This window comes from Opisthocomus hoazin, chromosome 7 (genome assembly GCF_030867145.1).
Source record: "Opisthocomus hoazin isolate bOpiHoa1 chromosome 7, bOpiHoa1.hap1, whole genome shotgun sequence".
Lineage (NCBI taxonomy): Eukaryota > Metazoa > Chordata > Aves > Opisthocomiformes > Opisthocomidae > Opisthocomus > Opisthocomus hoazin.
The window spans coordinates 13,381,437-13,400,198 of NC_134420.1; the positions used below are offsets into that span (position 1 = coordinate 13,381,437).

Genomic DNA, 18,762 nt, shown 5'->3' on the forward strand with positions numbered 1-18,762 from the left:
ACAACTCAATATGTACCTTCACTTTACAAAGAAATCACCACTCAAATTAAAGCATTAACTATGGATTTCTCTCATCTGTTGGTTTTCAACATTCACCCCGAGTTTCAGCTGGCACAGGAAAAGTAATGTTATAGAAAGGGGAACAGTTTTGGTGTGCTTCTCAAATTTTTATTTTAAAAAGGTATTTGCATGAATTACGTCAAGAGCTTAACACCTACCGCCACTCATGTCTGTTCTTGAGAAATGACCTTCAAGAAGAGGCTACACACTTGACCAGTTTCAAGGAAGTACTGAAATACTGGAAACTAACTGGTAGCCAACACATCTCAACTTCTTCAACTTAGGCCGAGTTTTGCACGCACAAACTGACGCCTGGGTACCAACAAGAAGGCAGCAGAGCCTGGGCAACAATGACTCCTGTGCCACCAGCACCTTCCTAAGCAAGGCAAAACACCATCCCTTTCATTGCTCATACTGTTTTAAGTCAAGTCAGTCCTGTAACAGGCTGCCCGCTGGATCTTAAACACACTGACACTTGGGAGCCCTCTCCCCTTGGCACGATCCAGAGTTAAGCCTCTGAAGAACATGTACCAGCTACAGGAACTGGGTTAAGGATTTAACAGGAATAGTCTGCATTAAAAAAAAATGTAACCAAGAACCAAAGGCACAAAATACAGGTGAAACAAAATTAGGCAGAAGTAAAACAGATTGCATCTTTTGAAAATGCATGCTGCTTGTAGCATTTTTTTTTAAACCAGCAACTAGACTGGACAGACCGCAACCGAATTTTGGTGTATGTTTTTCACTATGCAGCATAAAATTAAAAAAAAAAAAACAAAACAGCCCCAAATGAGAGAAAGCAGCAAAAAAAAGGTGCAGAAAATTTATAAGCAGCTCTATTTAGGTGAGTAGACATAAAGTGGTCCTGATGGGGTAGCTGCAAAACAAGAAGTGAAAGTCTGAATGCAATAAAATTAAAATTGTCTGGGCTCCCCCTCAAAAATGTATATTTACTTTTCCTGTGTATGATAAGGAGACATGCAGAATCTAAGTGCTAGTTAGCGTAAAATTCTACAAAGATGGCTCAAGAGTCAAATTCAGCTCAGAGGAGAATTCTTCTCCACATACCTCCAAAGTTACACTTTCTTTTAGAAAAGCACACATTTCCATAAGAAATATATATTTTCATTGCTGTATGATTACAGTAAGCCACTGGAGCTAAGTGGGTGCAAAAGTCTAAAAGCAGAAAAACAATAGTATCAGCCATATTACAACAAAAGCTGTATTTCCAAAAATAGCAAAACAGTATTTAGAAGTTATCACATTTCACTCAATGCTCCATCAACAGTGTATTTCCCTCAATCTACCCTTACTTTTAACCACCACATCAAACCAAGTATTTGAGTCCATGTGATTTACATATGAGGGGAAAAAAAAAAACACACTATCATGAGTGTTTCCCCTTCTATTTAAGGCTTCTGTTGTTATTCATAGAAGACCGAGGAATTATTGAATTTTTGAGAGATAAAGATGATCTCAGTTTTCCAACCAGACTGTAGGTGCTGTAACTAAAAAAATACTCCACTAATAAAAACATTCTAAAAGCATAACTGATTTAAGCTTACCAGCAAAATAACTTCAAAGACTCTCTTATCATGTGCTTTCTACATGTTTCTCTTCCCCATTTTTCAGCCTTCTTGCTGTGCTTGGGCTGTCAGAAACCTAGGTGGTTTCCACATCAATCAACCAATTTACCAGGAAAGAATTCCACTTTCAATCATTTTCTAAGATCTGCCTTATATACCCAGTGCTCTCTTTTCACAAGTCAGGAAATTCCTCAGTGCCTGCCAAAGCCTGCCACTCTCTAATATGGTCAAGCGCCAGCTGAATTCTTGAGTTGCAGGGTAAGCCTGAAAAATTCTGCAGTGAGGTCTCATTTTGTTTTGTTCTCTCAAATCATATTATCTGGACCATGATACACTCTATTTTGATGATCAATTAAAAAAAAAAATCTGACTGAATACTAGGTTAATTGAGGTATGAAAAATTGCCTTGCCTTGCAGAAGCTCTGTCAACCATGAGGAAGTTTTGTACCAGTAAGGATTATTCCCCCCTGTGCCCACAGGGTTGCTAGGCAGCTTCTTCCTGCAGCACTTACTATGCTCTGGATGCCATGTTTACCAATCTACCTTCATGCCAGAGCCAATTCCTGCCCCAGGCTGGAATTCATCTCCGCACTGCAGTGAATGCATACAGTGGTGGTCCCCAAACTGTAGTCCATGAGACAGTTGTCACAAATGAGTGGTTTGGAGGTATTTGCAAGAAGTGATTTTAATAGGAATTAATAGAAATGTGATTTAACAAAGTTCGATGTCAAGGTCCACCGTTACTCACTAAATGACTGGAATACGCAAAGGAAAATCAAGATAGGATTGAGGTAGAATGATTTATACAGACATTGAAGAAAGATGTAAGGGAGACTCTCCTGTTGAGTTACAAGCTTCAGAATCGACCCCCTTGCCTTCTAAACTCCTTCTCAGAGAGAAGCCCTGGTGTGGTTGGATCCAGACCACAACAGTTTATATCTAAATTGATAACTGTAAATGTAACAAATGTAACATGTAGGGGATGTTATCACTTCAGGTGGTCAGAATCATTGCACAACCAAAACAAGTCTTGGTTCTTTGTGAATAATTGGGACAGGACGGTTGCAAGATAAGGGACTCCTGAATAATCCCTTTAGGCGGCTGGGCCTTGGGAGAGCAGGTATACAAACAACAGAGATAAGGAGGCTGCAGGATAATCTGAAAACCCCACCGATTACCGAGAGACGCCAAACAAACATGCGCGATAGACATCATCATATACTAATGAGTTCTCGGTAAAACTATGATAAGCATTTCTTGCAAATGTAATGAATGTGTACATTAACATAGCATAAATACCTAGTAAGTGTGTCCTTTCAGTGCACACATTTGGAGGAGAGATCCCCCGTGTGCCCGGCGCCGTAATAAAGAATACCTGCTTAATAGTCTTCCAGCTATTGAGTCTTCAATTCCAGCTTTTCACGGCATCAAAATGATAGATCTAGCAGCAATTTAAGGTTTGTTCACAGTTAAAGAGAGAATCATAAGAGTTCAGCAGCAATTAATCGTTGGTTAATTCAGCATTTACAAATTTATTAAAAAGGATTCACTACAATCACAATAGTAGGATATCATGATGTGAATTAATTCACACGCACACAGACAATATGCATAGATAGAGGTACCTCAAGTTCCCCTTAAGTGAAACACTCACTTCAAATGATTTTCTCAATGGGCGAAGGCTGGGCCTCAGGAGTGAGGGACCCTTATAATTCAGCCCAGGTTCCATCAGCAACGGTAACTGAACTTAGGGAGTTCAGGGGCTCTGAGAGGCGTCCCACTTAGAGGGAGATGCTGTGCGCAGCCCACTGCAGTCCCAGAGAGCTCAAAGGGCTTCACTTGGTACCGCTGTTCATAGGGTCTCAAGATGATTGACTCTGGTCATCAGTAACATTCCATCCTGGCCACAATCTGCATGAGGTAATTCTGGTATCTTGCCAACAACTACACAATTCCAGTGCTTTCCAGAATGTATAGTTCTGACATTTACCAGGCAGGTACGATCCAGGCAGCAGGAATTCCAGGTGCAATCAGGGAGTGCCTGATCGGCCCAACTCACTGCTCTTGTACAAAGACAAGAAAAGTGCCAATTTGTCCCAGCTCACTGCTCTTGTAATAAAGGCTGGTTCTGAGATCTCCAAGTGGTCTGATGAGGGAGGGCTATACCACCACAACAGCACAAGGAGTCCACAAAGGGTCCAAAGCCAGTGCACTCTCAGCACAATTTTTCCACTTCAATGAAAAGTTTCTTAAGAAAGATGCCTAGTGGTACCCTGGGAATACTGAGGGTGTTCTACTCTAAATATAAATAACTGGAAGAAACAAGTGAGCTAGACACCAAAGGTTGTTACAGACTTTGTATTTACTTTATTTATGGCCAGTCTCATGCTGCTTTACCTGGAGTGCAGATCTCCACCCCAGTTCTACTCTGCCACAGCTAGTCCCCTCTGACCTCCCATTTTCCAAAACTTTCAGCATGTGTTGAATTGTTACCATCTGAGTAGTTCCATTTAATCTTGTCCATAAAAGTCGTCTGCATTTCTAAAGGGAAAAGGAATATCTGCTAGACTACTTATTGCTCAGCAACAAATATTTGGCCCAGATGACAGCAGGAGCATTAACAGGGCAGACTAATCCTACAGCGGCTATTGTCAGTTTCTTCAGTACTTTTTTCTTTCTCTTTTACATCTTTCATGGGGTCCTCTCCCTCCCCCATCTCTTTTTAAGATTTTAAAATGTTGGCATCACAGATCCCAACAGCTCTATTCAGTGGCTTCATGAAAATTCAATCCAAGACATTCTTGGCTCATCTCTCCCTGACATCCATGTCAGCAGCTAGCCAGCCAAAATAAGGCTACTCACAAGTACTTTCCCTTTTCCTTTTTTGATCAGTGTGGAAACCAGTATTGTATATGCCTCTTGCCACAGGTCTTTTCAACTACAGTATGTCTTAAGCATATAATTTCTTCCGTCACAGCATCTCCAAGGCACAGTTTCCTTATCCACTCAGGTAGCAAACGTTTCATTCAGAGTATCATTATTTAAGATCGTGGTTAGCGCAGCAACGTCTTTCCTATTCGGCCGAGCATATTCAAGCTCGACCTCCACCAGCTCAGGTTCCTGACACTAGTGCCCTTCTCCCACATCACCTCTGTTCCTTCATTTGCTCCCGGCTCGCTTGGGCACTCACAGACCCGCTGCTGCCATTTTCAACAATCTCATCATTTCCTCTTGGCTTCATTATCAGTACATCCCCTTTGGCCCCCAATCACATACTGGTGCCAGCCCACATCTGTCCCACTGCCAAAGGAATTGCCTTTCTGCCCTGCAGCTCCAGGCCCTTAGGAAGAGCTCCCAGTAAACATCCTTCATCTACTGCGCCTTTCTTCTACATCTTCCTTGAAAACAGTTGACAAAACCTCAAGGACAAAGGTTAAACAGGCTGCTGATCCACTGGCAGCTACTGCTCTCAGGTACGGTATCATGGCCCTGTCATCTCCTAATGCCCCTCCTTTTGGTCTACAAGCTGCCTTGGCTTGCCAGCTCTTCTGGAAGAGGGACATCCCTCCCCTCACATCTTACAGACACAATTCCTCATGGCTACCCTAATACAAACACTTCTGAGCCCCGTTAATACTGTCAGAGTACAACTCTCTCATAGTGAGTCACAATGACTAATTTCCTACCATCCTTCAATGTTGTACAAAGTCTATTGTCCTGCTGGGGTCCTGCCCACTTGTCACAGGCACTTAACCCTTCCAGTGCCTTGCTACATTGTTTGAAGTCTTCCTCTTCATTTGGACTGTCCCTCTTGCCCCTGATTATACCATTCCTCCTCTTCCCACTAGCCACTGAACTCCCATTTAGTAAAAAGGTGAAACAAAGATAGGAGGTGTCATAATGCTGTAACATCCCAGATATAATTTAAGACCAGTTTAAATTTTCTGAGTCTGACTAGTAACTTTGGCCACCCAAATATTATGGGCCCAAACAAGACCGTATTTTCACAAGGTATTCACCATCCATATCCTGCAAACATCACAACAGAAATCCAAGACTTTGAAAAGCCACCCCAGGGGTAGCGCGCAAAACAACGCAAGAACCCCATTGCCTAAGCAGAGCCAAGTCACAAAGCAATGTAAGGAAGAGCTTCCAGATGGAGTGTAAAAACTAATTGGTATGTATTCTTTCCAAGACCCAGTCATACACACATAACTGCAAGGAGTATTGCTGTTTGCTAAGTGTAACTACGTTTAAAAACACAATGTTTCAAGATCTGGATGAAAAGCAGACTGAATGTTGGCACATTACAGAAATTTTTAAAATAAGTCATTTTTAAAATTGAAGATTGCAGGAAAGATGAAATTGGATTTAAATATAGGAAAGCAAGTATTTGCATTTAGCTTGTGCTTGAACCACAACAGCAGCTATAACTGCACACACAGAACTTCAACAGCAGCTATAACTGCACACACAGAACTTACACTTTAGCCAGTTTGAAAGTGCTGAAACACACTAACAAAATAATGATTGTGTCCATATTTAAAGGTGTAATTTAGAACAGAATACACAAATATTTCTGCTGATGTAGAAAAAAGGGTAAGAGCTACAGTAAGCAGAACAGTAGAACTTCTGAACATTACTGATTAGACAAAAAACCAAAAAACAACAATAATCAGCACATATGGGAAGAAGACAATATTCAAAATTACACAAAGGACTCATTTGACTATTTGACTGTCTCTTCCCTCAGTACATATTTTTTGTATACAAAAGATACAAATGGCTAAAAGACGTCTCATGAAATCTTCCCTATTGCAAGCAAGTCCTAGTCTTCCCTCCAAGTGTCTGCTGTTTCTTCAGACTACAAAACAGACCCAATTCGCTCACCTTCATCCCTTTGCTCTAGATACATTAAAAACAATGTGTCACGCAAACCCTTCACAGTATGGCCTCAGCTACCGAACACACGTCAATTTTTCTCACAGTATTTAATGAAAAATATTTATTTTTATGGAAAACCTAAAGATCACTTCTAGGTGGAGAAACTAGAAATCACTCTCTTTAACAACCAAGATGTTATACCTAGGACCTTCCGCGCAACAGGACAACACCACCTTATACTGGATTATACAACTCAAAGATCCCTTGTCAGTGACTTTTCTCATTGAGGAGGGAAGAGTTCAACAGGTTACAACATTGCATGTTGTTCTCCGAAAACAAACAGGTTTTTATGTTTTTTTTAATAAAAGGACTTTGATTAAATTATTAAACATATTTTTCCAATGCTATAGATCTCTACTAACCTATCTCCAAGCTTCATCTCTCCATTTTATAGGGGTACTATATCTTCCTCATGATAGTGTGGATGAGAAATACTTAATTGTGAAATACCTTCTTAGTGTAACACAGCCCTAAATCAATCAGCCAGGACCTTGTATTTTGCTGTCCTGCCTAGCCCTTTCTGCTGCATTGATGTGGGGCTACTGCCATAACGTACACCTTTTCTCCCCAGTAGAACTATCAGTTTGACACCACATTCATTATTGTTACAAAAAGCCTACGGAAGAACACTCTCTATCCCTTCCTGTGTTTCCTGAAAACTCTTGGTGACCACAGGAGAAGGCAGCAGCCTCATTTGAGACTTGTTTCTGCATTTCCAGATCCCCCACTTGACACTTCCCTCAGGAGCCTTTATATCACAGACAGAACTGCACAGACCCACAAAGACCCACTTTTTTTCATCCCTTCTCTCTCACAGACAGACAGAATGAAACATTAAAACTGTTTAGGAAGATGTTTGAGAGGTAACGAGTGGATAAGTTTCATTTCCCCTCTCCTTTTCATTTTTTACCTTTTCTAAACACAAGCATTTGTAGACATGGGGCTCTAAAAAGACAGCAGAGCATGACAAGACAAGCAACTGTGCTTCAGTTTGGAAATACCACTGCTGCTCTAATCCATCTATGCCAGTCAATGATCCCACAGAAGTGATGACACCTCCATCAGAGCAAGCTGCACAAGCCCACCAAGCATGCTGGCTGCTTCTTTAACCATTCAATTCACCCCAGCACCTGTGTGCACAACAGCTTCTTCACCGACCAGCACACCAACACATGCTACAGACACACCTCCCAGGTGAATGCACTGAGCACACAAACCGCGCCAGCGCACACAAGGAGTGGTAGTGTGTCAGGAAGACAGAATTCCCTCAAAAAGCAGGACAACAAAAAGCCACCTCTTTGCAACCTACTGCAGTTAGTCCTGCAACACTGTAACACAAATGCTCACTGTCATGACGCCACTTGTCAAAGACCTGGGACCTATACACGTTTGCAGCTTGAGCTTGCAGTGAAGTCTGGCCTCTCACCTGACTCCTGTCCCACTGTCACTTCTGGCGAAGTTAGGCAGTATCTTACAGCCCCAAGTGAAGAAAAGGAGAAGAGGAACAGGCTGCTTGCAGCACGTTGCACGTTGTGGACACTTATTACATAATACTGAAAACAAAGTCCACTAGCTACTAACCACGCTTGGAAATACTGCCCACAGCATGCCCAGTCTCACTTGTGGAGTTAATCCCACAAAGGGCACAAACTTTAGCTAATTGTTGCAGCCAACACAACTCCAGCGCTCAGCACAACGACACAGTCTCCAATGTCAAGAACACAACAGGTGTTGTGTTCTTATTAAAAATATTTATTTAGCCAGATTCCTACTATTATTCCCAGGCCAAAATGGTCCCATAAAGCAGGGCCAAGATGGGATCGGGTTCAGCAAGCTGCCTGAGAGCTCTTGTAAGAGCACAAACATTACTTCAGCGTATAAGCTAAAGAAAAAATAGCACAGTTGGAGCCTCTTGACTAATTCTCCTGTTTATATCCAAATAAGAGAGCACTGTGGAGCCTTGATCTCCCTTTGGCATGCTATGAATTTCACTTGGATGCAGCCAACTCCTATGGATGGGACATTGAAAGATTTTGGCCAGAAAGGGTACCAAGGACACGCAGTTGAAAGCAGACCAGAAGCACAACAAGGGTTTGTGCACCGACATCTCAGGAGGAACAAAGTGCTTGCCTGAGCAGAATGAAAATAAGCCTCCTCGAGGACACGGAAAGGCTCACAGCCTCTCACACCCATCGTGGCAGCCCCTCACACCCACACCGGGCCCCCGCCCCACACCGCGTCCCCCGGGCTCGCCACCCCTCTCTCCTCGCTGGCCCCAGCAGGGCCGGGCCGCCGCCCCACTTGCCTTGAGCTGCGACTTGGAGACCTTCCCGCTGCGGTCGAGGTCGAGGGCGGTGAAAGCATGCCAGATGGACTTCAGCAACTCCTCCTTGAGGCCCACCATGGCCGACCCGCCGGTTGCTGCTCCCGCCCCGCTCCCGCCGCCGCTCTGCCTTCGCCTCGCCCGTCCCCACCGCCACCGTCCCCGCGCCGCACCGCCCCGGGGGCGGGTGCCCGGCCTTGCCCGGCTCCGCAGGCACCGCCCCGGGAGCCGACCGTATCCCGCCTCGGAGGAGAGGGCCGAGGGGGCGCGGAGCCCGGGCGGCTTCAGGTACCGAGGAGCGCAGAGCCTCGGCTGGTTGGCCCGACCTCCCCGCGGGCAAGGGCAGCCCCGCAAGGACCCTGGGGGAGACCGGCGTCTACTGCGGCCAGTCCGGGCTCCAGCTTGGGGTTGGTCCTAACGGGAGGCACCGCCCGATTTTCGCAGTAGGATACGCTCACACAGAGGAAAGTAACTTTCTTCTTAGACTGTTTCAGCCCCAAGAATTTAAAAAAAGCAGCTTGCAACGAAGCCTACATACAGCTGGACTTCCAGAAGTTCAGTCAAAAATACCGGCAGGAGGGTTAAAAGAAAACACCTTACCACTACTTTCAGAAGAGGAGTGGTACAAATATCATCACAAGAAGTTCTGTTGTTAGGGGGCTGGGGGGGTGTGTGGTTACGTTATAGGGCTGTGGTGTCAAGACTAAGCAACGGTGAGAGCAGCTGCTGTGCAAGGACCTAAGATGTCTCCACACTCCTTGTGCTTTCTCACGGATCCCTTGGTGGTATTTCTCTGCTAACAACATGGTTAGTCACATCTAGGCCAGAAGTGGCAAGAAGATAATGTCACAACATTTATTGCTTTGAATACTACACCTAAGATAATTCACAGACCACAGTTCATGATCAAGTTGAGGTTTCATTTTCATGGATTTTAAGCAGAACCACTAAGATTATGAATTCAAGACATAGAACAAGGAAAAAATTAACTTTTTGAGGGTCCAATTTTAGTCTTCATCCAACTGCATCATCAGAACAAAAGTAGCACTCTGCAAGATGACTGTTTTGCACCAAGTGGTGCTGGTTCATTATGATCCCAGTAAGAAAGGCACTCAGACTCTAAACTACCACTTCAAATGCCATTTATTGGAGCTAACACTATAACGAAGAGTACAGAACCGATAATCTTGCATTCCTTCAGGTCCTGGGAACCCTGAGCTGTAGCAGCATCAACCAGGTCTCAAAGTGCAACATGTCACACAGATCCTGCCCATTGAAAAATTGCACCATTTTGGTCATTTGGATTTTCTTACAAGGAAACAACCCTATACATTGTTTCTGCTGCCAAACAGAAAGGATGTTCACACTAGAAGCTCTTGCTTTTTCAGAGAAGTGGCAGGCCATGCAGAGGGTATAATCACAGGTAGCAAGCGGAAGCTGCCCGCAGGCTCCTCTGGTACAGTCAAGCAGTTCAGTTTATCCCACGGCCATGGGACACACGCAGCCCCACATGGGCCTGGAGGCCAGGCTGGACAGGCAGTGCACTAATCCTCAATGTACAATGGTCTTCTGGTAAGGATCACTACAGATGAGCAGATAGTGAAGTCCACTGTAAGAATTACTTTAAATTCTCATATGTGACAATTCATAAAACGAGTTTTCTATATGTGGGAAATTGGAGACTAGAATCATCGACAGATTTCTGGTAATTTTTATTCTTTAGTGTCTTCTCTAGCTTACAGCAAGCAACAAAAATACTCCACCAATGCAGAGATATTGTAGTCTCTCAGTAGTACAGTGAACAGTCAAACACAATCCTGCCTTATTCAGCAGGCGTATCCTAGCAGCCTTTTCCCTCTCATTTTTCTTAACATTTTTCTCCATAGTTTAGTCAGGACTTTGGAATCTGCAGACAATTATTTATGCTCTTTCCTCAAGATGGATGGTGTGAACTAAACAATTAACATCAATTAATTGGATTTAATTTCCTCATGAACTTGATTTGCTAACATTTTAGCTGTTAATATTACCAGAAACATCTATCATCTTGAAGTAAATTAGCATTTCTCTAATTTGGCCACAGCTATTCCACCTAAGGAGGAAGGAAACAACTTTTGCACATGCAGATAACCTAACAAACTTACTTTATTTAGTAGCTGAACAATCACAAGGTCACCAGTAAATACAGGACATCTCTGTTAAAGTGCATTGAAATACAGTTAGGTTCTATGAAATGTCACTGAGCAAAAGCAATTAATATAGTTCACACATGATTCTCCTCATGGCAGGGACTTAATTTCTGTTTTGAACATAGGTCAGTGATTTTCAGCAGCACATTTTTATAAAAACAATAGAGTGGAAAAATGAAATAAAAAAAAAATGCCCCACAAAGTAATTGTAAAAAAAAAACCACCAAAAACATGTACTTTGCTTCATTCTTCTTCTTTCTTTCTGTTATTCCTGTTATTCTGTTATTTAAATGACATGCGAAAATCCTTTGCCAGAACAGGACCTGTTTTCCACTGAAAATATAAATAGTTCCATTCAGGTCAATAGGTTATGTTTCGTTAAAATGAGTAGTTTATAAAAGCCTCAGCTGCTCCAGCTTTTGGCAGGTTAATCAAAAGGATACTTACAACTTATGCATAAAACTAGTACATGATTTTATATAGACATACTCATATTTAAAATAGATTTTATAGGATTGAACGAATTGAGCAACAACAGATAAACTGAAGTTCGTATGCAGACATAAACTTGCTGTTGAACAAAGCCTTTTTTTATACTTACCCAAAATAGCTTTAACAAAGTTACAGGACTAACTGCATCCACACCCAAAGTGCAAGTTATTTTAAGCAACTCTTCTGTTTTAATGTGCTAGTCTGATCTTTGTTTATCAAAGACTTTACATTCTAAGCCTTTGAAGGCAAGATTGACTTATAATCCATCAAACATCAATGAACAGTGATCACACTTAACCATGAAGTCCTTGATAGCACTACATAAACTCTAAATTTCTTGCATGGTACAAAAGTTAGTTCTGATGCAACTTAACATACTTCTGCTTTTCTCGAAAGCTGCCTGACATCTCAGCAACTTTATTTTAAAACTGTGCTTATTCTAATCTTGTTTGCTCACCACAGTTAAAAACACAACTGAAGAGTGGTGAGGAAATCAGAGGGAAAACCGGCTCACAGTCTCATAGAGTGACTCACACTTTCAGGAAGAAGCTTTAGTTAGACCCTGCTGAGGCTCAGCCTTAAGAGGTCACTAACTTTTCTCTTCCTCCTCCCTGCAGAAGCTTAATTACTCCTTGTTAGCCAAATAATAACTATTTGTCAGGGAGGTTCTAACCAGAGGAAAGATTACGCATTTGAATTGTTACTAATTTTGTTTTATGCCACTGAGTCAGTTAAGCTGCCATCAAGGAAAGAATTCAGACACATCGGCAACTCAGTTTTCTGCTCATTGTTACCCCAGAGAAAATCTTCCTGAACTGTGGCTAGACCAGTCATTTTCATTCTCCACAGGAAAAGTAAATTGAAGCAAATGGAAACTGAAGACCATCAAGCCAACTTTGTAAAACTATAATACTGTTTCCAGTATCTGCCATTTCACAGTGATGCTTCAGTAGAAAATCAAACTAAAGCAAATGCCAGTATTCATCAACGATGTGTCATAGTTTCTGAACAGACTAGTCCCACCATAAAACATCTCAAGGAAGCATTGGAGGGCAATGTAAAAAACAGTAAGTATATTTGATGTTATACCGCAACCCAGTCCTCAAGCCATTTGAGGAATTTGTTTGTCTATTATTTTTAAATACTTAAAGGTTTTATCACTGGCCTTATACACATGCCTCAAACATTCTCACTGAAACTACGTAGAAATTAAGCATGAAAACTATTTTAGGTGAAATAGGAAGTAGCATTAGATGCTAAATCAGAATGGCAGCTCAGTCTCTCCTACAAAAAACACACGTTAATTTTCCATTCATTTCTAAGACTTCTAAAGCAATCTTTGAAGTGCTTCCAGCAAAGCACACCACCTTTACTGTAATTTTCTGCTATTTATACACATATGCATAACACGTGCATTTCTATTCAAACTCGACAAAAGAAACATAATGAAGAGGTAAAACACAGAACATTAAGTTACCTTCCAGTTCCTCCCTGCTAACATATATCTTACTCTACATTTGTAGCTGATAAGGTTTTTCTCACCAAGTTACAGAACTCACCATAGAACAGAATACCACAGATACCTTACTTGCAGAAAGGAAGAGGAAATTAAATCCCAAGTGTGTACTGTAGTAACCATCTGATACCACATTTTGGGATGCAAATTGGAGAGATAAATGGTCAATGGAAAAAGCCATTTAAGCAGGCTTAGTGTAGAAGACTGTCAATCAATATTGACTTGGTGTCTACAAAACCAAAAGGAGACAAAATTCCCATTTGCTAAGGCATAGAACAAATGTGTGAGGAGATTCTACCCTAAATATCTTAACACCTGAGTAGCTGAGAGTGAAAAGAGGCAAGAGGAAACAGCTGCAGAGGTAGGAAGCTCACCCAAGGTTGGTGGGAATACTAGAGGTTGGGAATAGGAGGTATTTCTCCTGCCCCTCCTATCCCTACCCTGCAGAACACCTTGCCTTAAATACTTTAATTAGTAGTGCATTCTGTTGTCTGTAAATCAGTAGATGAACAAGATCATCTCCATCAGGATGCAGGCTGAACACGCAGAACCTTCTCCTGTGTATAAATGGTAATTCAGTAACAGTAGACGTTTTTATGTCCCTTAGCCCACCTATCAGGCAGTAACCCTGGGGATACATAGAACATCATTAATCAGAATTAGGCCAGTTATTCTGCTTTCATCTTGAGACAGAGAAATCAGTTTAGACCAGCATGATTATTCAGATGTCATGCTAAATATTGATGCTGAATATTAGAAGGGAGTCAAATGACTGGCAAAAGGAAGATCTTTGAAATCAATTCTTCAGATATTTTAAGGCTACCTAGAATTCCAGGTAATTTTTAAGCATGTACAACCTCAGATCCCTGAGCAACATGTTAAACAGTAAAAAATTGCTTCCTGTTTAATTAGGCATAGCCATATACTCTCCCCAGGGCACATCACTTTGCCCTACACCAATGCCGTTGTACTTTGGCAAGATAGTGTCTTCATCCAGTTCCATCTGATTAAACAGAAGCAGGACCTTCATCTCGTGTGTGCTCTCCTTACCAGTCGCCGCTGCTTCTGCTTTCTCTCTGCAGTGTTTCTTGAGACAAGAACCTACGTGTCAGCTCAGCAGCCTCCAACTGGGGGAGCTCGCAGCTCGCTCTCAGATGGTTTCCACAGTTCACTGAAACAAGGTGAGGTTCAGGCTGGGAACAGCCCTGCTTTTGACTGCTGCTGGTCATTGCTTTAGACCCGACTCCTCAATCATAGCTATAGCAGCAGTATCTATAGGTAGCACACATACACATATTTATTAAGTGTATATACATGTTATATACTAAATCACATATATGATGAAATCATGAGGATGCTTTTTCCAACCCTACAGAACCGAGGGGGTGGGTGCGGATGACAAAATAAAAGTCAATACTTACCTGAGCTACTGGTGGCAGGAATGCTCAATCATTACCACAGAACAAGACAATTATTTCTTAACATTCAGGATCGAGTGTCATACTAAGACACAAACACTTTAAATACAAACATTTAGTGTACTGTTGACTATTTTGTCCACCAGGTGTTGCTGGAGACTACAAAACACATTAAAGACAAAGGCAAGCTGGTCAACTTTTGGTAGGAGGTCAAACCATGCATGGTGCTTCCCCCCCCCAGTTCGAGAAGAATAGAGTGACTAAGTATACTTTTATTCATGAAACTTTCAAATGGTGTAAAGTAATGCAATCTATGAAATTGAAATCCTATTTTCAAATATACAAGCAGTGCCCACCTCCGTTTCTAGATGGAGATAAAGCTTGTCTATAACTTCATAAAACAGCCAAGCAGTCAACAAGTTTTGCAGGTTCTACATCTTACTAATTCAGATCCATCCCAACTAAAATAAAACATGTTATTAGGTCTGTGATAATCAACAGCTTGTATGGGGGAGGCAGGGCAGGAAATCAGTGAGCCGACAGGACAAGGTCAGGTTGGATAGGGTGCTGAGCAACGTGTTCTAGTTGAACACATCGCTGCTAAAGGGGCAACCCCCCTTCTTCTGCAGGGGGGGTTGGACAAGATGACCTTAAAGTTCCCTTCCAACCCAAACTGTTCTATGATTCTATGACACCTGGAAACTGGAAAAAACCCTAGACAAATACTGTGTATCAATAGCTTAACAAACTCAAACCAAACCAAAGAGATTAAGATGACTTTAGTAATTCTAGCTGGTTAATCTGTACAGATTTCTGGCAAGACTTGCTGGGAGTTTGATGTGCAATCTATGAACGCAGAACAACAATTTCTAGTTATGTTTCAGTTTCCAACTGGAAGGTGGTAGCTTCTCTTTACAGACATACTCCTCGTCCATCTGTTGGCCTTCATGGCCATAGTGGACCAGTAGTATGCATGACTATCACAGTACTGTTTTCTAGAAAAAATATTCTCCAAATAAATCCAATTTTGTTTCAATAGTAATGGCATAAATAGAATTTCATCTAGTATTTGAATACCATACATGACTCAATATTTTAAAAAATATAGCATTTATGATTTTATTATAATGGTTTAGCCTGCGAAACAGTGAAAAACTAAGGATCATCGATATTTCTACAGGTACTCCATGGAAAGATTTGATTCACAAGACGAATTATCCAAAAAGTGAATCAATCCTTGATACTTAAAATTCACATTAAGAAGTTGGGGGGTTAATACTTTGTTTCCAACAAGAACTAGTTTTGTACAGTCAAATGGAAGACAATTAATCCAGAAATAAACCATTTAGATGGAACAATTTCAGAATATTCTTTTGGAAAGCAGCATCTTTTTAGTGTTAGGTGGTGTTATGCCTTTACAGGAAACGAATTCTCTAAGAGCTTTAGTCCACTACACCACCCACTCTTTGGGCACAAAATGCAGCAAGACTAAGCAAGACTAGACAGGTAGTGTTTTCCAGTAACATATCATTAGAATATGGATTTGAGACACTGGATTTATATTCAAAGACAGAAGACAAAGAAGCAGACAAATATATAGAGGAGGTGAGGATATGAAATACCCGCTTTTCAGTTATTTTTAGGCTCTCTTTCTATGTAGTTCTTCAAGAAGTCAGGTACTCTGATCAAAAAAGTTAAGGTACTGTGCTACTTCTGCATTGGAAAATTAAGTTAGATGAATTCATGAGAAAAATGATTAAACAGTAAATGTAGCTATTTTGAATAACACATTTGCCACCCAAATCTAATGCTTGCTTCTTAAATTGAGATAAAGCTTTCTCACAGTGCTGAAGCTCATCTTGTTATGCCATGCTTGGTAGAATTTCTTCAGCTGACATCTGACTTTCTACATTTTGTGGGAGGCTAGTAGCTTCTTCCACCTGAAAAGGTGGCTTGCTTAACTACATACAAATTTTGCCCAAGTGTTGTTTTTGCAGTAAGTTCATAAACTACCAAAATTACTCTAAGATTATTTCTATTCAAAAAGAAAAACCCTTCAACATCAGTACAAATAGATACCACTTCTCACTCAGCAAGCATCTGAACCATAAATCACTGGATGCTGGGAGTATTCACAGGAAGCATTAATGCACTTTCCAAATCCTCTGCCTCTTCCCACTGACCACTGTTGGGGCCAGGATTCTCAGCCTCACCACTGGCTTCAGGAAAGCTTATGAAAGTTTGAGATAACATTTCACCATTCTTACCGCTCCCATGAACTACATAAAAACCCTGAAGCTCCTTTACAAACATTCTCCTTGGCACACAGGAGAAAGTTAAAACATCCAAAGCCACTTCAGTTGCATGGTTTATGCCAGGCACCCCCTTCCATGGCAAATACAAAACCTGTGACCAGCAACAGAATAGAATCATAGAATCATTTAGGTTAGAAAAGACCACCAAGTCCAAGTGTAAACCTAACACAACACTGTCAAGTCCACCACTACACCATGTCCCTAACTGCCATGTATACACGTCTTTTAAATACCTCCAGGGATGGTGACTCAACCACTTCCCTGGGCAGTCTGTTCCAATGCCTGACCACTCTTTCAGTAATTTTTCCTAATACCCAATCTCAGCCTCCCTGTCACAACTTGAGGTCATTTCCTTATGTTGTATCACTTGTAACTTGGGAACAGACACCAACACCCACCTCACTACAACCTCCTTTCAGGTAGCTGTAGAGAGCAATAAGGTCTCATCTCAGACTCCTCTGGGCTAAACAACCTGTTCCCTTCAGCTGCTCCTCATAAACATATTCCCTAGACCCTTCACCAGCTTTGTTGTTCTTTGGACACGCTCCAGCACCCCAATGTCTTTCTTGTAGTGAGGGGCCCAAAACTGAACACAGTATTCGAAGTGCGGCCTCACCAGTGACAAGTACAGGGGCACAATCACCTCCCTACTCCTGCTGGCCACACTATTCCTGATACAAGCCAAGATGCCATTGGCCTTCTTGGCCACCTGGGCACACTGCTGGCTCATGTTCAGCCGGCTGTCAACCAACACCCCAAGGTCCTCTTCCCCAAGCCTATGGCATTGCATGGGGTTGTGACCCAAGTGCAGGAGTCGGCACTTGGCCTTGTTGAACCTAATACAGTTGGCCTTGGCCCATCAATCCAGTCTGTCCAGATCCCTCTGTAGAGCCTTCCTACCCTAAAGCAGATCAACACTCCCACCCAACTTGGTGTTGTCTGCAAACCGAGGGTGCACTTGATCCCCTCCATCCAGATCATTGATAATGACATTAAACAGAACTGGCCCAAATACCAAGCCCTAGGGAACACCACTTGTGACCAGCTGCCAACTGGATTCGACTCCATTCACCACAACTCTTTGAGCCCAGCCATCCAGCCAGTTTTGCACGCAGCGAACAGAACAGCTCTATATAACTACTGTGTATAGCTTGGTTGCACAGCCATACCCATACTGATGTTACAAGCCTCTGAAAGTGAGTGATGCAAGAGCACATAATTAGCATAGATAGATCAAATTTATTTACACTGTTAGGGAAGAGAGGCTTACTAAGCCTCTCAAGTAATAACTTACTAAGTTTGTTAATCCTGCACCAATTGATATTTCTGACTGTTTAGAACTATGCTTTAAGAGAGGTCTCATTTAGTGTAGATGAATGTTAACATGCTGCAACAAAATCATATGAGATCTTTTAAGTTCTCTCACAAACAAGACAGGACTATCATACAAAGTAAAAACAAAGGTATTCCAGTCCATCAATTTTTACTGATCAGAAATGCACATTCAGATTAATAGTTACCTAAACCAAGCCTCTGAATTTCACCGTCATATATACATAGCACTGAGACCTCTTACGAATAAAAATACTTGGCAGTTTTCATGTACTAATTACGAAGTTAAATTTTTGATAGTCACATGCGACTCTAATAGAGCAATGTAAAAACTTGCCCAAGAGCTCAATCTATTAAGCCTTTACTCATTTTAGCGTATCTCTCTTCTCCACAGGAGGCAGAATACAAATGCACATTTTGCATCCATGCCACAGAACATGCTGTTACTGTGTTCCCTAGACTACTCCAATTCCTCCCACTGTTCTCTTCCCATTCTCAGCAATTCATGAGTTTTCCTCTTTACCTCAGACCCAGGTCTTTCTTCACATAGTTTTCATCTAGTCCTCCATCTTCAGCCATGGGTTCCA

The 18,762-nt window shown here is 41.9% G+C and overlaps 1 protein-coding gene across 2 annotated transcripts in view; it reads right to left on the bottom strand.

The window, feature by feature from the left end:
* The window catches only part of SWAP70 (switching B cell complex subunit SWAP70), a 54,973-nt gene extending 45,768 nt beyond the window's left edge, over positions 1-9,205 (bottom strand). The window contains exon 1 of one of the 2 annotated variants that reach the window (XM_075425984.1): positions 8,896-9,201. In XM_075425984.1, the coding sequence (XP_075282099.1) occupies positions 8,896-8,994 (99 nt within the window). In that variant the 5' untranslated portion in view covers positions 8,995-9,201. Of the gene's footprint in view, positions 1-8,895 lie in introns of both variants that reach the window. The other variant, XM_075425985.1, reaches the window with a different exon arrangement.
* Positions 9,206-18,762: the final 9,557 nt, after the last annotated feature.